Here is a 15,810-nt window from a genome sequence, read left to right as displayed (position 1 = left end):
CTTTTATACCCACACAATAGAACCATCTAAGAAGACAGGACAACTGAGGTATGGGAGGGAGTCTTTAATAAATACCCAGCTTTAAAAACAACGAGGCAGCCCAGGGAGCTTTCTTCACCCCCTGAAGAGTCAAAGAAGACTGAGGGGGTGTCTGGACTCCTGCCTCTTCCATGCCTCCTGCCATCCCCGGAAGCTCCCCTTACTGCCACGAGACTGTGTAGTCTGGACCTCCGCCTCTTCCTAATGCCCCTCACCATACTTGCAAATGACAGGATTGTGTAAGCAGAAAATCCCAAGGTAATCTTTAAAAACAGACAAGGAGGCTAGACCGCAGTTCAGTGGCAAATACAACAGTGTACGAGGTGGAGCCGCAAGTGGAGGCTTTCGCCCCAAGTCCAGAATCGTCCCTGAGCGGACAGGCATGTGCGTGCCCAGGGTACAGGGCTTGCTGAGGCTGGGGTGAGTCGGAATCAGGGCCCTACTGAGGGCTCTGTGTGTAAGTGGACATCCATCAGTCTATCATTCTTGCTCATGGAAGAAATAAACTTCTTAAAAATCCTCATGCTCGCTTTGAACCATCCAAAAAGATTAGCATAGCCCCTGCACAAGACAGACATACAAATTTATGAAGTGTCCCATATTTTTCAGAAGACTTTCAGAACTTTAAATTCAACCTTTACACCAGCCCAAACCATCAAAAAGGGAAGAACGAAAAGAACATACAGGAAATTTGGGACACCATTAAGGGATCAAATATTTGCATTGTAGGTATCCCAGGAGACGAAGAGGTGAGTAAAGTCACAGAAAATCTACTTGGTGAAATATTAGTTGAAAATGTGCCAAATCTAAGGAGCAATACAGACATCTAGAACCAAGAAATCCAAGGGACACCAAACAGATTTAATGTAAGATCCTCTCCAAGGCACATTACAGCCAAAATGTAAACAGTCAAAGACAAAGCCTAAAAACGGCTAGAGAAAATCACCAAGTTACTTATAACGGTTACCTTGTCAGACTGATCTCAGACCTCTCAGCAGAAACCTTCAAGTCCAGGAAGGAATGGGATGACATGCTCAAACTCCTGAGAGAAAAACATTTCAGCCAAGAATATTACACTGAGCAGAACTACCCTCCGAATTGGAAGGGGGAATGAAAATGTTCTCAAACAAAAACCGAAGGAATTCACGGATACTAGCCAGGCTCGTCAAGAAATACTCAAGTGTGTACTACATACCGAAACAAAAGAAAGATAAATACCATCATGCAAACACAGGGACCTATCGAACTCACCAGTAGGACAACTACAGAAAAGAAGGAATAGGAGGGACCAGCACTTAGCGTAATGGCTATGTCGCTGGACTGTCATGTAGTCAACCGCGGTTGGAGTCCTGGACCCGGTGGCTTAAACTCACGCCGGGTGCGTGTGCATGTGTGCCAAAGATCCTGGGAGGAAAATGGAGGAAAAGAGAGAAAGGAGGAGGAGGAAGAGGAGGAAGAAGAGGAGGAGGAGAAGGAAGAGGAAGAGAAGGAGGAGGAGGAAGAGGAGGAGGATGAGAAGGAGGAGGAAGAAGAGGAAGAGAAGGAGGAGGAAGAGGAGGAGGAGGAAGAAGAGGAGGAGGAAGAGGAGGAGGAGGAGGAAGAGGAGGAGGAGGAAGAGGAGGAGGAAGAGGAAGAGAAAGAGGAGAAGGAGGAAGAGGAGGAGGAAGTGGAGGAAGAGAAGGAGGAAGAGGAGGAGGAAGAGGAGGAGGGGGAAGAGGAAGAGGAGGAAAAGGAAGAGAAGGGGGAGGAGGAAGAGGAGAAGGAGGAAGAGAAGGAGGAGGAGGAAGAGGAAGAGGAGGAAAAGGAAGAGAAGGGGGAGGAGGAAGAGGAAGAGAAGGAGGAGGAAGAAGAGGAAGAGAAGGAGGAGGAGGAAGAGGAAGAGAAGGGGGAGGAGGAAGAGGAGGAGGAGGAATAGGAGGAGGAGGAGGAAGAGAAAGAGGAGGAAGAAGAGGAGGAAGAAGAGGAGGAGGAGGAGGAAGAGCAGGAGGAGGAAGAGGAGGGAGGAGGAGGAAGAAGAGGAGGAGTAGGAAGAGGAGGAGGAGGAGGAGGAGGAGGAGGAGGAGGGCTGTGAGGCCATGTAGAGTGGGATCAGACAGTAGGTGGTCCCTCCTATGGTCACTGCCATGGCGGTCCCAGTAAAGCATTTGGTCAGGCAGGCTTCGTTTCAGGTGGATGGGCACACCATCAGATTTCTATCTCGACGGAGGCGGCGAAGGTGAACAGAAGACAGAGGCCTCAGTGCCTTTTCATGCACGTCCTATGCCGGACACCCCTCAGAGATTGTTCTCTGAGGAGTGACAACTGCTAGGAATCATCGTGCGTTTTTATTGAAAACGTGTTACATGTAAGTAAATAGAGAGGGGCTAGTGTTTTAATTAACAGCTCATACAGTTTTTAACAATAAAGAACAAAGATTCTATTCAGGGTTGGATTAAAGGTAGGTCTAGTGCAATTCCTATTCAGGGGTGGATTAAGGGTGGGTCTAGTGCAGTTCCTCAATTGTAGGTGGGTCTCCATGGAATGCAGTTTCGGGAAAGCGGTTCCGGTAAGCAGATGCGGCGCAGAAAATGGTGCTGAGAAAAAAAAATCTCAAGTATAATTATTAGTTCTTATAAATTTTAATAAAGAATAGTACTTATATAGTTTTATAGGAATCTAAAACTTAAAGAATCCTAATATATTTATCTATTTTACTTAGAGAGGGCGGGAGTGTCCTGGGCCAATTTTGGCCTAATCCTATTTTAGGTAAAGAAAGAATTAAGTTTACCTTAAATATATTTTAAAAGGCCTTCCAAAAGTCAAGATTATTTCTGCCTAAAAAAAACTTCAGCCCACCCTCTATTGTGACCATAGAGATAAAAAGCAATGTAATTAATAGTAAGTGATCAGAGCAAAGGGGAGCAGTTAGGGGACTTCCTAAAAAATTTTATCGTATACTCAGAATATATAAGAGAGCTATATAATTCTTTTATAGTAGTATATTGGGGGAGTCAGAGGGGAGTCGCTTCCCAGCAAGGCTGCCACAGTTTCTAGAGCAAAATCCTAGGTCAGGGGGGCACACAATAGCGGCCTTGCCAACGTACTAAACAAACCGGAAGCGAGAGGGCTCAGACAGATCCTGGGGCCCTACCGGGTCGGACTCCTCCATTTCTGGGAAATCTTCTATAGCTCTGGAACTTTGTTTTCCCCAGTATAGTCATATATAGTTGAATTAGAGGTCAGTTTAGTTGGTGTAGCAAATATGATAGGCGGTGCTTCTGCGGAAGCCACAGGCTTTAATCCCTGCGGACTACAGGCGTCCGAAGCCCGTGCTCCCACCAACTTCTACACGAAGCCACTAAACTTGATCCAAAAGAAAGGAAATCTCACAAATTCATGTTATGAAGCCTCCATAATCCTTACTCCCAAAACAGATAGAGACATGAATATTGATGCAAAATTCTCAACATGATGCTTGCAAATCATATCCAACAACATATAAAAAAGATTATGCATCACAACCAGGTAAGCTTTATTCCAGGGATGCAAGGGTGGTTCAACATATGTAAGACAATAAACATAATATACCATATTAATAGAAAGAAAGATAAAAACCATAGGATCATTTTAATCGATGCAGAGAAGGCATTTGACAAAATACGACATCTCTTCATGACTAAGACTCTTGGCAAAATTGGTATAGAAGGATAATTTCTCAACGTAATAAAAGCCATATATGAAAAACCTATAACTAACATTATACTGAATGGGGGAAAACCAAAAGCTTTTCCACTACGAACTGGTACAAGACAAGGCTACCTACTTCCTCCACCCCTTTTCAATATAGTACTAGAAGTCCTAGCCAATGCAATCAGAAAAGAGAAAACTACAAAAGGCATTCAAACAGGGAAAGAAGAGTTGAAAATATCTCTGCAGATGACATGATGGTATATACAGAAGACCCACAGGTATCCATGAAAAAATTTCTTAAAGTAATAAATGAATACAGTAAAGTGGCAGGATATAAAAATCAACATCCAATAATCTATAGCATTTCTTTTTTTTTTTTTGGTTGGAGATTGTGAAGACCTTTACTTGTTAATTTTATTATTATTATTACATTTGAAGCCAGCTTATTTACTAAAGTTATATAAACTTGAGAAATATTTAGATTAATTTTTATGGGCGCTTTTTTATAAACCAAATTGAATAGAATACTTTAAGGCCTGTTTTTACACAGACATACAACATATAGTATGTAAAATGACATATAGCATTTCTATATACGAACAACAAGCTGACCAAGGTAGAACTGAAGAAAGGAATTCTTTTCACCATAGCCACAAAAATGTTTAAGATACCTAGGGATAAACCTAATCAAAGGAGTCAAAGACCCTTACAAGGAAAACTGAAAATCTTTAAAAAGATATTGAAAAAGACCCAAAAAAGTGGAAGGACATCCCATGTCCCTGGATTGAAAGAATTGATATAATCAAAACGACAATTTTCTTCAAGTTAATCTATACATTTAATGCAATTCCAATCAAATTACCAGAGACATTCTTCACAGGTCTAGAAAAGACAATCATAGAATTTGTCTGGAACCATAAAACACCCCGTATCGCCAAAGCAATCCTGCACAAGAAGAGTGAAGTGGGCGGCATCTCACTCCTGACCCCAAAATATACTATAAAGCTGTGATAATCAAAACAGCATGGTATTAGCACAAAAATAGACAGGCAGACTAATGAAATAGAATAGAGATCCCAGAAATAAACCCCAAAACATACACCCAACTGATTTCTGACAAAGGAAAACCTCTTTAGCAAATGGTCATGGAAAAACTGGGTATCCACCTGCAGAAAGATGTAACTGGATCCCCATCTTTTGCCATGAACAAAAATCAACTCAGAATGGATCAAAGACCTGAAATAAGACCTCAAACTAAGAAACAACTGGTGGAAGACACGGGGGAACCTCTGGGAGACATTGGGGTAGGCAAAGACTTCTTAAATAAGACCTCGAAAGCATAGGCAATAATTCCCAAAAGAAACAAATGGAATCAATCCCATCAGATTAAGACATTTCTGCACAGCAAAAGACACAGTAATTATTGTGAATCAACACCCTCGGAATGGGAGAATATTTTGTAAACTGCCTCAGATAAGGGACTGCTAATCAGAATATACAGGGAACTCAAGCAGCTTACCTGAAAAAAAAAAAAGATTAACCCAATTAAAAGATGGGAAAATAAGCTGAACAAAATACTCTCTAAGGAAGACATATGAACAGCCAAAAAGCGTATAAAGAAATGCTCAACATCCCTCAGCATAAAGGAAATGCAGATAAAACCACAATGAGATACCACCTAACCCCTGTGGGAATAGCGAAGATTACAAATACGAAAAACAGTAAGCGTTGGCAGGGTTGTGGTGAAAAGGGAACTCTCCTACACGGGTGGTGGAAATGTAAATTGGTGCAGCCACTGTGGAGAACAATATGAAGGTTCCTCAAAGACCTACAAATAGAACTATCATATGGCCCAGCAATCTCACTCCTGGCACCTACTCAGAGGACAGGAGAATGCTCAGACGGAAAAGTGCTTGCACATCAATGTTTACTGCAGCATTATTCACAATTGCTAAGATCTGGAACCAACCCAAATGTCCACAACAGGTAAATGGATTGAAAAAGCATGGCATAGGGACCAGCAGTTGGCGTAATGGCTATGTCACTGGACTACCAGGTAGTCGACCGCGATTCGTGTCTCGGACCTGGTGGCTTAAACTCACACCAGGCACATGTGCGTGCATGCCCAAGATCCTGAGAGGAGAATGGAGGAGAAGGGATTGTGGTGTGGCCATCTCCCCGGGGGGTGATTTCTCACTTTCTGTCTCTCCGTCTGTCTCTGTCTGTCTGGCGAGCACGCACATCCTATAGCAAAATCCTCTTCAAAAAAGAAAGAAAGAAAAAGCACGGCATATATACCCTATGGAATACTATTCAGCCATAAAAAAAAGACCCTGGCATTTGATAGAAAGTGGTCAAATATGGAAGATTTATTGCTATGTGAAGCAAGCCAGGCTATGAAAGAGAGACAGTGGCTCTCTGGGCTTGGACCTAGATGGTGACAATATGGCTAATGGCAGAAAGAAGGTTGGCATCGTTGGTAAATATGGAACCTGCTATGGTTCCTCCCTCCAGAAAATGGTGAAAAAAATTTAAATCCAGCCAGCATGCCAAGTACACCTGCTCCTTCTGTGGCAAAACTAAGATGAAGGGATGGGCTGTGGGGATCTGGCCCTGGTTCCTGCATGAACATGGTAGCCGGTGGTGCCTAGACCGACAACACCACTTGGGCTGTCACAGTGAAGTCTGCCATCAGGAGACTGAAGGAACTGAAAAACCAGTAGAAGCTCCATAGACATTTGGAATAGCACTAGCCTACAATAAATAGGCTAACTGATGTTAAAAAAAAAGGGGGGGGGAGAGACTGTATGTCCCCACTTAATCTATACTGACTGTCCACACTCTATGGTAGACACACTCTATGGTAAGACTGGAGGACATAAAAGCAGTGAAAATAGTTACAGACACTGGAGACAGTGTAAAAGGAGGGTGGGAGAGGGTAGGAGTACAGGGAAAGAAATCAGAGAGAAAAACTAGAGAAGGGCAATTGTGGGACATAGAAATGGTTTATTACCTGTTGATGATAACATGTATAGTATTCTCAACTGAACTGGTCTGAGGTGTATTTCATGTTGGGTAAAGTCTCTTTACAAGTCAAATGATATACAGCGATAGAACGTTTAAAGATAATAATAAAATGGAATTTTAAAGAAAAGTCATGACATGATGACACATTTTTGCATAGAAAGACATGTCATGATGTTTCTGACGACCAAACACAACATAATAAAAGGAAGACTTGGTGATGCGAGAGTCACTCACAGCCAGAAAGATGAGTTTCAACTTCAACCTCACACCTAACAAAACGGACTATTCAGGTTCCAGGGAGTGTTTGTATATGACACCAAAACAGAAAAACTGAACCTCATCAAAATTTAAAACCTTGGGGCTAGCAGCTGGCAGAATGACTATGTTGCTGGACTCCCACGTAGTCGACCGCGGTTCGAGTCCCAGACCCGGTGGCTTAAACTCACGCTGGGAGCCGGGAGCGTGCGTGCCCAAGATCCCGAGAGGAGAATGGAGGAGTAGGGATTGCGGCGTGACCATCCCCTGGGCGGGGGGTGGGGGGGTGATTTCTCCCTTCCTGTCTCTGGTGAGCGCACGCGCCCTATAGCAAAAACCTCTCAAAAAAAAAAAATTAAACCTTTTCTCTACAAAAGAGTCTGGTAAGAAGAAGAAAAATTAAGCCACAGAATGGGAGAAAATATTGCAAACCACATATGTAATTAGCATCCAGGTTATATTTAAAAACTCTCAAAACTCAGGACCAGCAGATGGTATAATGATTATGTAGGTAACTGTGGTTTGAGTCCCAAACCTGGTGACTTGGAGCTCACGCTGGGTATGTGTGCATACGTGCCCAAGCTGGATATGTGTGCATACGTGCCCAAAATCCTGAGATCAGACTAGAGAATAAGGAATTGTGACATGGCCATACCCCCTGGGAGGATGATTTCTCACTTTCTACCTCTTCGTCTCTGTCTCTCCAGCAAGCACACATATACAGCAAAAAAGAAAACAACAACTTAAAAAAAAAAAAACTCTCAAAACTCAACAGTAAAAATATAAACAATCCAATTAGAAAATGGGCAAAAGATATTAACAGACATTTCAGTTAAGAGATACAGACAGTAAATAAACGCAGGAAAAGGTATTTAACCTTATTAGCCATCTAATAAATACGAATTTCAATCACAATGAGATACCATTATATATCAGTTAGGAGGGCTGAAATAAAAATGGTGACAAGGATGTGGAGGAAATGGAGTGTGGGACAACTCCTTGTAAAGCTAGACACACATTACCATATGACCCAGCAACGGCATGCTGGGCACTTACTAGACCAGTAAAACAGCTGATCACACAAGAACCTAAACATCAATACTCACAGTTGCCATATTCGTAATAGTCAAGAACAGTCAAAACTCGGGAACCAGCAGTTAGCGTAATGGCTATGTCGCTGGACTCCCACGTAGTCGACCGCGGTTCGCTTCCCAGACCCGGTGGCTTAAAACTCACACCAGGCGCGTGTGCGTGTGTGCCCAAGATCCCGAGAGGAGAATGGAGGAGAAGGGATTGCGGCGTGACCATCCCCCTGGGGGGTGATTTCTCACTTTCTGTCTCTGTCTCTCTGTCTGGCGAGTGCACACGCCCTAAAGCGAAAATCTCTCAAAAAAAAAAAAAGAACAGTCAAAACTCAAATGCCCTTCAGTAGATGGATGCATGAACAAAGGAATACTACCCAGTAACAAAAAGGAATGAACTGCTGATGTGTGTAGTAAGGTAGATGGATCCAAGGACAATGCAGTGAGTGAAGAAAGGCATTCTTCCAACACCCTGGGAACAGCACAGCCACAGAGGTAGGCAGAACAGTGGTTGGCAGGAGAGTGGCAGCGGACAGGTAAGACTACAAAGGGGCAGCACTAGGCAGTAAGTTCCTTCGCTATGGTGCCACAGTTATGTGTTCTGTTTATGGGAGTTGTTACACAAATTTATACACGGGTCAAACTACAAATACACACACGCGTGTGCATTTAAAACTGTGAACTTGAACAAGGGTTACAGTCCCCCAGGCTGCACCTTACCAATCTGGCTGGAAACTCTACACGACACCTCCATAGCACGTCCCACTGAAGAGCAGGAAGGAGGGACAGAAGGGTTCTCTGTATTACATGTTTTTGAAACTTCTTACAGTTACATTTTCTCATAGTAAACATTTTTCTAATTACAGAAAATATGAACATATGAAATAGAAAACAAAGGGTAAAACTCCTATAATTCCAAGACTGGATTGGATGATCTCTCCTAACATTCGGTTCGTATTTATTTCTAACTAATTTTTCTTTTTTTAATAAAAAAAATTGTATTTACTTAGAAGCATTCAGAATGTCAACAAAACAGCTGCAATTTTTTTTTTTTTTCCAATTGCAGAGTGGTATTCAGTTAACAGAACAATTATTTTGTACAAGCTGCATCAGAGACAAGTGAGGATGAAAAAAATTACCATCCCCATATATAACTAATTTGTGCTGTGCACCAACAAGAACCTGCTTTAAATTTCCATGCCAATTTACAACCCCCGTACTGTCCCAGGCAAGGTTAGTGGCTATTGAAAATACCACCAGGACAGAGCTATCTAAAGACACATTTACAAAAAGGACACTGTACAGTTGACAAACAAACCTTACACGGCCTTACATTTCCATTCTCTTCTTTAAAAGGAGTGAGTTGTGTACAGGGGGGATAAACGCTTTATACACAAGGAAAAAAAAAACTGCTAGAACCAACTTATTCATCATCATCGTCTTCATCTTTATCTTCCCCTCCCTCCTCCTCTTCCTTTTTCTTGCTCTTTTTTAAAATTTTATTTACTTAATTATTGGAGAGGTTTTTGCTATAGGGCACATGCACTCGTCAGAAAGACAGAGAGACACAGAAAGTGAGACAGAGAGACAGAAAGCAAGAAATCACCCCCCAGGGGGATAGTCACGCCACAATCCTTTCTCCTCCTTTCTCCTCTCAGAATTTTGTGCACGCATGCACATGCACCCGGCATGAGTTCAAGCCACCAGGTCCGGGACTCGAACTGCAGTGGACTACATGGGAGTCCAGAGACATAGCCATTACGCTAACTGCTGGTCCCATCTCTTTTCCGCCTTGACAATTCCCTTTTTGCTGCATCAGCCTTTCCTTTAGCTCAGGATGCAGTGATGTCCTTTCCATATTTTTCTTTCTGTTTAGCAGCTTTCTTTTCATAGGCTGTTTATCATCTGCAGCAGTGCTATTCCACATCTCTCCCAGTTTCTTTGCAACATCACCAGCGGATAGGCCAGGGTGTTCTCCTTTGATTTTGGGGCGATATCCAGAACAGAACAAGAAAAGGGCCGAAGGAGGCCTCTTGGGTGCATTGGGCCCCTCGAACTTCTTGTTTCCCATTCACAATGGGCCTGGTCCGCCTTTGCCACATTTTCAAACTTTCCTCTCTCTTTAGCAGACATGGTCTTCCACTTCTCTGAGCACATCTTAGAAAACTCTGAGACGTTGACTGGAGCCTCTGGGTGCTTCTTCTTGTGCTCCTCCCGGCAAGTTTGCACAAAGAATGCATATCATGACATCCTGCCTCTTGGCTTCTTGGAGTCTTCTTTGCCCATGTTTAGTTATCTTTCCTCTGCGAGCCACAGGGTCGCCCAGTGCCCGTCCGGCTCTCACTTGCCCTGGTGCTGTCTCTATGGAGCTCAACGTAATGCCTATTTCTAGCTACTTTTTCTAAGGATAGCGTTTTAGGGGACTTTCAAGGATAGAGGTTAAAGGCAGTGAAATAATTGCAGTTTAGCATCCCTTTCCACTTCACCTTCTAACAATACATAACCCAACATGAGGTTTGCCAAAGTGAGAACCCTTTACAGCCAAACTTCAACGGCTGTTCAATCGGCCCCTTGTAACCCCCGTCCCCTCCATTTTCCTTGTAGGATCTTGGACGGTACGCATTTGTACCCAGTGAGATTTGCAGGCCAATGAATCCAAGACTCTAACCGCACAGCCAGCCATGTGGGATCCGTCTGCCTTAACCCCACACCACCTGCTGGCCCCAGAAGAATTTTTAAAGACTCCTGAGAGTGCTAAGTGTCTGCAGCCAGTCATTCCTATGCACGAACGCAAACGTCTCACCTTTTCTCTGGTTACAGCTGGTTTTAGAGGCCCAACTAAGCCGCAGACTTTGGTAATTCGTATCTTCATCACAAACCAGTGTTCTGGTCAAACAAAAATCTATAACTGTCATTCATAAAAAAAGAAATGAGTCGTCATGCTAACAAGACACTGCTATGCAATACATGTAACGCATGTGGCAAACAGTACTTCATATTGTTAGCACCCATGCACAACCAGAAACATCTGGAAACTGTCATCCATTCCAGCTGCCCTGGGCAGGGATGCTGTGGTCAATTTCCTCCTTGATGAGGACTGAGGCCTTTGGGTGCAGAGAATGCATAACCTCTAGGACCTGGTGAGCCCTCAGAAGGGCCTACTGGGGTGCACCCACAGAGTAGCCTCACCTAGAGGAGCCTCACAACAGCCTACAGAAGTATGGCTAATAAATGGCACCAACATGGTTCAGGTCCTGGGTCTGCTCTTGTATGAACGCATCTCTGTGCGCACGTCTGTGTGGGCACGTGTGTGTCTGTCTGTGCGTGTCTGGGTATGTCTGTGTGTGCATCTCTGGGTGTGGCTACGAGCCCATGTCTGTGTCTGTGGGTATGGCTGTATGTGCCCACATGTTGTGTGTGTATGTGTGCGTGGGTGTGGCTGCGAGCCCACATGTCTGTGTATGTGGGTATGGCTGTATGTGCCCACATGCTGTGTGTGTGTGTATGTGTGTGTGTGACTGTGAGCCCACATGTCTGTCTATGTGGGTATGGCTGTATGTGCCCACATGCTGTGTGTGTGTGTATGTGTGTGTGTGTCTGTGAGTACACATGTCTGTCTGTGTGGGTATGGCTGGATGTGCCCACATGCTGTGTGTATGTATGTGTGTGTGTGACTGTGAGCCCACATGTCTGTCTATGTGGGTATGGCTGTATGTGCCCACATGCTGTGTGTGTGTGTATGTGTGTGTGTGACTGTGAGCCCACATGTCTGTCTATGTGGGTATGGCTGTATGTGCCCACATGCTGTGTGTGTGTGTATGTGTGTGTGTGACTGTGAGCCCACATGTCTGTCTATGTGGGTATGGCTGTATGTGCCCACATGCTGTGTGTGTGTGTATGTGTGTGTGTGACTGTGAGCCCACATGTCTGTCTATGTGGGTATGGCTGTATGTGCCCACATGCTGTGTGTGTGTGTATGTGTGTGTGTGACTGTGAGCCCACATGTCTGTCTATGTGGGTATGGCTGTATGTGCCCACATGCTGTGTGTGTGTGTATGTGTGTGTGTGACTGTGAGCCCACATGTCTGTCTATGTGGGTATGGCTGTATGTGCCCACATGCTGTGTGTGTGTGTATGTGTGTGTGTGACTGTGAGCCCACATGTCTGTCTATGTGGGTATGGCTGTATGTGCCCACATGCTGTGTGTGTGTGTATGTGTGTGTGTGACTGTGAGCCCACATGTCTGTCTACTGTATGTGCCCACGTGCTGTGTGTGTGTGTGTGTGTGTGTGTCTGTCTGTCTGTCTGTCTGTCTGTGTGGGTATGGCTGGATATGCCCACATGCTGTGTGTGTGTGTGCGTCTGTGAGCCCACATGTCTGTCTGTGTGAGTACGGCTGTATGTGCCCACGTGCTGTGTGTGTGTGTGTGTGTGTGTCTGTCTGTCTGTCTGTCTGTCTGTGTGGGTATGGCTGGATATGCCCACATGCTGTGTGTGTGTGTGCGTCTGTGAGCCCACATGTCTGTCTGTGTGAGTACGGCTGTATGTGCCCACGTGCTGTGTGTGTGTGTGTGTGTGTGTCTGTCTGTCTGTCTGTCTGTCTGTGTGGGTATGGCTGGATATGCCCACATGCTGTGTGTGTGTGTGCGTCTGTGAGCCCACATGTCTGTCTGTGTGAGTACGGCTGTATGTGCCCACGTGCTGTGTGTGTGTGTGTGTGTGTGTCTGTCTGTCTGTCTGTCTGTCTGTGTGGGTATGGCTGGATATGCCCACATGCTGTGTGTGTGTGTGCGTCTGTGAGCCCACATGTCTGTCTGTGTGAGTACGGCTGTATGTGCCCACGTGCTGTGTGTGTGTGTGTGTGTGTGTCTGTCTGTCTGTCTGTCTGTCTGTGTGGGTATGGCTGGATATGCCCACATGCTGTGTGTGTGTGTGCGTCTGTGAGCCCACATGTCTGTCTGTGTGAGTACGGCTGTATGTGCCCACGTGCTGTGTGTGTGTGTGTGTGTGTGTCTGTCTGTCTGTCTGTCTGTCTGTGTGGGTATGGCTGGATATGCCCACATGCTGTGTGTGTGTGTGCGTCTGTGAGCCCACATGTCTGTCTGTGTGAGTACGGCTGTATGTGCCCACGTGCTGTGTGTGTGTGTGTGTGTGTGTCTGTCTGTCTGTCTGTCTGTCTGTGTGGGTATGGCTGGATATGCCCACATGCTGTGTGTGTGTGTGCGTCTGTGAGCCCACATGTCTGTCTGTGTGAGTACGGCTGTATGTGCCCACGTGCTGTGTGTGTGTGTGTGTGTGTGTCTGTCTGTCTGTCTGTCTGTCTGTGTGGGTATGGCTGGATATGCCCACATGCTGTGTGTGTGTGTGCGTCTGTGAGCCCACATGTCTGTCTGTGTGAGTACGGCTGTATGTGCCCACGTGCTGTGTGTGTGTGTGTGTGTGTGTCTGTCTGTCTGTCTGTCTGTCTGTGTGGGTATGGCTGGATATGCCCACATGCTGTGTGTGTGTGTGCGTCTGTGAGCCCACATGTCTGTCTGTGTGAGTACGGCTGTATGTGCCCACGTGCTGTGTGTGTGTGTGTGTGTGTGTCTGTCTGTCTGTCTGTCTGTCTGTGTGGGTATGGCTGGATATGCCCACATGCTGTGTGTGTGTGTGCGTCTGTGAGCCCACATGTCTGTCTGTGTGAGTACGGCTGTATGTGCCCACGTGCTGTGTGTGTGTGTGTGTGTGTGTCTGTCTGTCTGTCTGTCTGTCTGTGTGGGTATGGCTGGATATGCCCACATGCTGTGTGTGTGTGTGCGTCTGTGAGCCCACATGTCTGTCTGTGTGAGTACGGCTGTATGTGCCCACGTGCTGTGTGTGTGTGTGTGTGTGTGTCTGTCTGTCTGTCTGTCTGTCTGTGTGGGTATGGCTGGATATGCCCACATGCTGTGTGTGTGTGTGCGTCTGTGAGCCCACATGTCTGTCTGTGTGAGTACGGCTGTATGTGCCCACGTGCTGTGTGTGTGTGTGTGTGTGTGTCTGTCTGTCTGTCTGTCTGTCTGTGTGGGTATGGCTGGATATGCCCACATGCTGTGTGTGTGTGTGCGTCTGTGAGCCCACATGTCTGTCTGTGTGAGTACGGCTGTATGTGCCCACGTGCTGTGTGTGTGTGTGTGTGTGTGTCTGTCTGTCTGTCTGTCTGTCTGTGTGGGTATGGCTGGATATGCCCACATGCTGTGTGTGTGTGTGCGTCTGTGAGCCCACATGTCTGTCTGTGTGAGTACGGCTGTATGTGCCCACGTGCTGTGTGTGTGTGTGTGTGTGTGTCTGTCTGTCTGTCTGTCTGTCTGTGTGGGTATGGCTGGATATGCCCACATGCTGTGTGTGTGTGTGCGTCTGTGAGCCCACATGTCTGTCTGTGTGAGTACGGCTGTATGTGCCCACGTGCTGTGTGTGTGTGTGTGTGTGTGTCTGTCTGTCTGTCTGTCTGTCTGTGTGGGTATGGCTGGATATGCCCACATGCTGTGTGTGTGTGTGCGTCTGTGAGCCCACATGTCTGTCTGTGTGAGTACGGCTGTATGTGCCCACGTGCTGTGTGTGTGTGTGTGTGTGTGTCTGTCTGTCTGTCTGTCTGTCTGTGTGGGTATGGCTGGATATGCCCACATGCTGTGTGTGTGTGTGCGTCTGTGAGCCCACATGTCTGTCTGTGTGAGTACGGCTGTATGTGCCCACGTGCTGTGTGTGTGTGTGTGTGTGTGTCTGTCTGTCTGTCTGTCTGTCTGTGTGGGTATGGCTGGATATGCCCACATGCTGTGTGTGTGTGTGCGTCTGTGAGCCCACATGTCTGTCTGTGTGAGTACGGCTGTATGTGCCCACGTGCTGTGTGTGTGTGTGTGTGTGTGTCTGTCTGTCTGTCTGTCTGTCTGTGTGGGTATGGCTGGATATGCCCACATGCTGTGTGTGTGTGTGCGTCTGTGAGCCCACATGTCTGTCTGTGTGAGTACGGCTGTATGTGCCCACGTGCTGTGTGTGTGTGTGTGTGTGTGTCTGTCTGTCTGTCTGTCTGTCTGTGTGGGTATGGCTGGATATGCCCACATGCTGTGTGTGTGTGTGCGTCTGTGAGCCCACATGTCTGTCTGTGTGAGTACGGCTGTATGTGCCCACGTGCTGTGTGTGTGTGTGTGTGTGTGTCTGTCTGTCTGTCTGTCTGTCTGTGTGGGTATGGCTGGATATGCCCACATGCTGTGTGTGTGTGTGCGTCTGTGAGCCCACATGTCTGTCTGTGTGAGTACGGCTGTATGTGCCCACGTGCTGTGTGTGTGTGTGTGTGTGTGTCTGTCTGTCTGTCTGTCTGTCTGTGTGGGTATGGCTGGATATGCCCACATGCTGTGTGTGTGTGTGCGTCTGTGAGCCCACATGTCTGTCTGTGTGAGTACGGCTGTATGTGCCCACGTGCTGTGTGTGTGTGTGTGTGTGTGTCTGTCTGTCTGTCTGTCTGTCTGTGTGGGTATGGCTGGATGTGCCCACGTGCTGTGTAAGTGGGTGCGTGTGTGTGGCTGTGAGCCTACACGTCTGTCTGTGTGGGTATGGCTGGATGTGTCCACATGTGTATGTGCGTGGGTGTGGCTGTGAGTCCACACGTCTGTCTGTGTGGGTATGGCTGGATATGCCCACATGCTCTGTGTGTGTGTGTGTGTGTGTGTGTGTGCGCGTGTCTGTCTGTGTGGGTATGGCTGGGGGTGGGCCCATGTTTTGG

General features: G+C 46.3%; 1 protein-coding gene, 1 non-coding gene and 1 pseudogene across 4 annotated transcripts in view; 1 reads left to right on the top strand and 2 right to left on the bottom strand.

Moving 5' to 3' along the window:
- TDRD9 (tudor domain containing 9) overlaps nucleotides 1–15,810 on the bottom strand; it is a 147,804-nt gene that overhangs the window by 47,929 nt on the left and 84,065 nt on the right. For all 3 annotated transcript variants that reach the window (XM_006160071.1, XM_006160073.1, XM_006160072.1), the window contains exon 13: nucleotides 10,876–10,980. In XM_006160071.1, coding sequence (XP_006160133.1) covers nucleotides 10,876–10,980 — 105 coding nt within the window. The remainder of the gene's footprint in view (nucleotides 1–10,875; nucleotides 10,981–15,810) is intronic.
- On the bottom strand, nucleotides 471–8,105 carry LOC102497615 (cytochrome c oxidase subunit 7A-related protein, mitochondrial-like; annotated as a pseudogene).
- LOC114009964 (U6 spliceosomal RNA) lies at nucleotides 544–645 on the top strand. The gene has a single exon (XR_003551363.1). It is a non-coding gene; the product is annotated as a U6 spliceosomal RNA (small nuclear RNA).

Source organism: Tupaia chinensis, unplaced genomic scaffold, assembly GCF_000334495.1.
Source record: "Tupaia chinensis unplaced genomic scaffold, TupChi_1.0 Scaffold000671_2, whole genome shotgun sequence".
In the NCBI taxonomy this organism is placed as follows: Eukaryota; Metazoa; Chordata; class Mammalia; order Scandentia; family Tupaiidae; genus Tupaia; species Tupaia belangeri.
The sequence above is the reverse complement of the archived record's forward strand: the minus strand, read 5'-3'. Positions and strand labels throughout refer to the sequence as shown.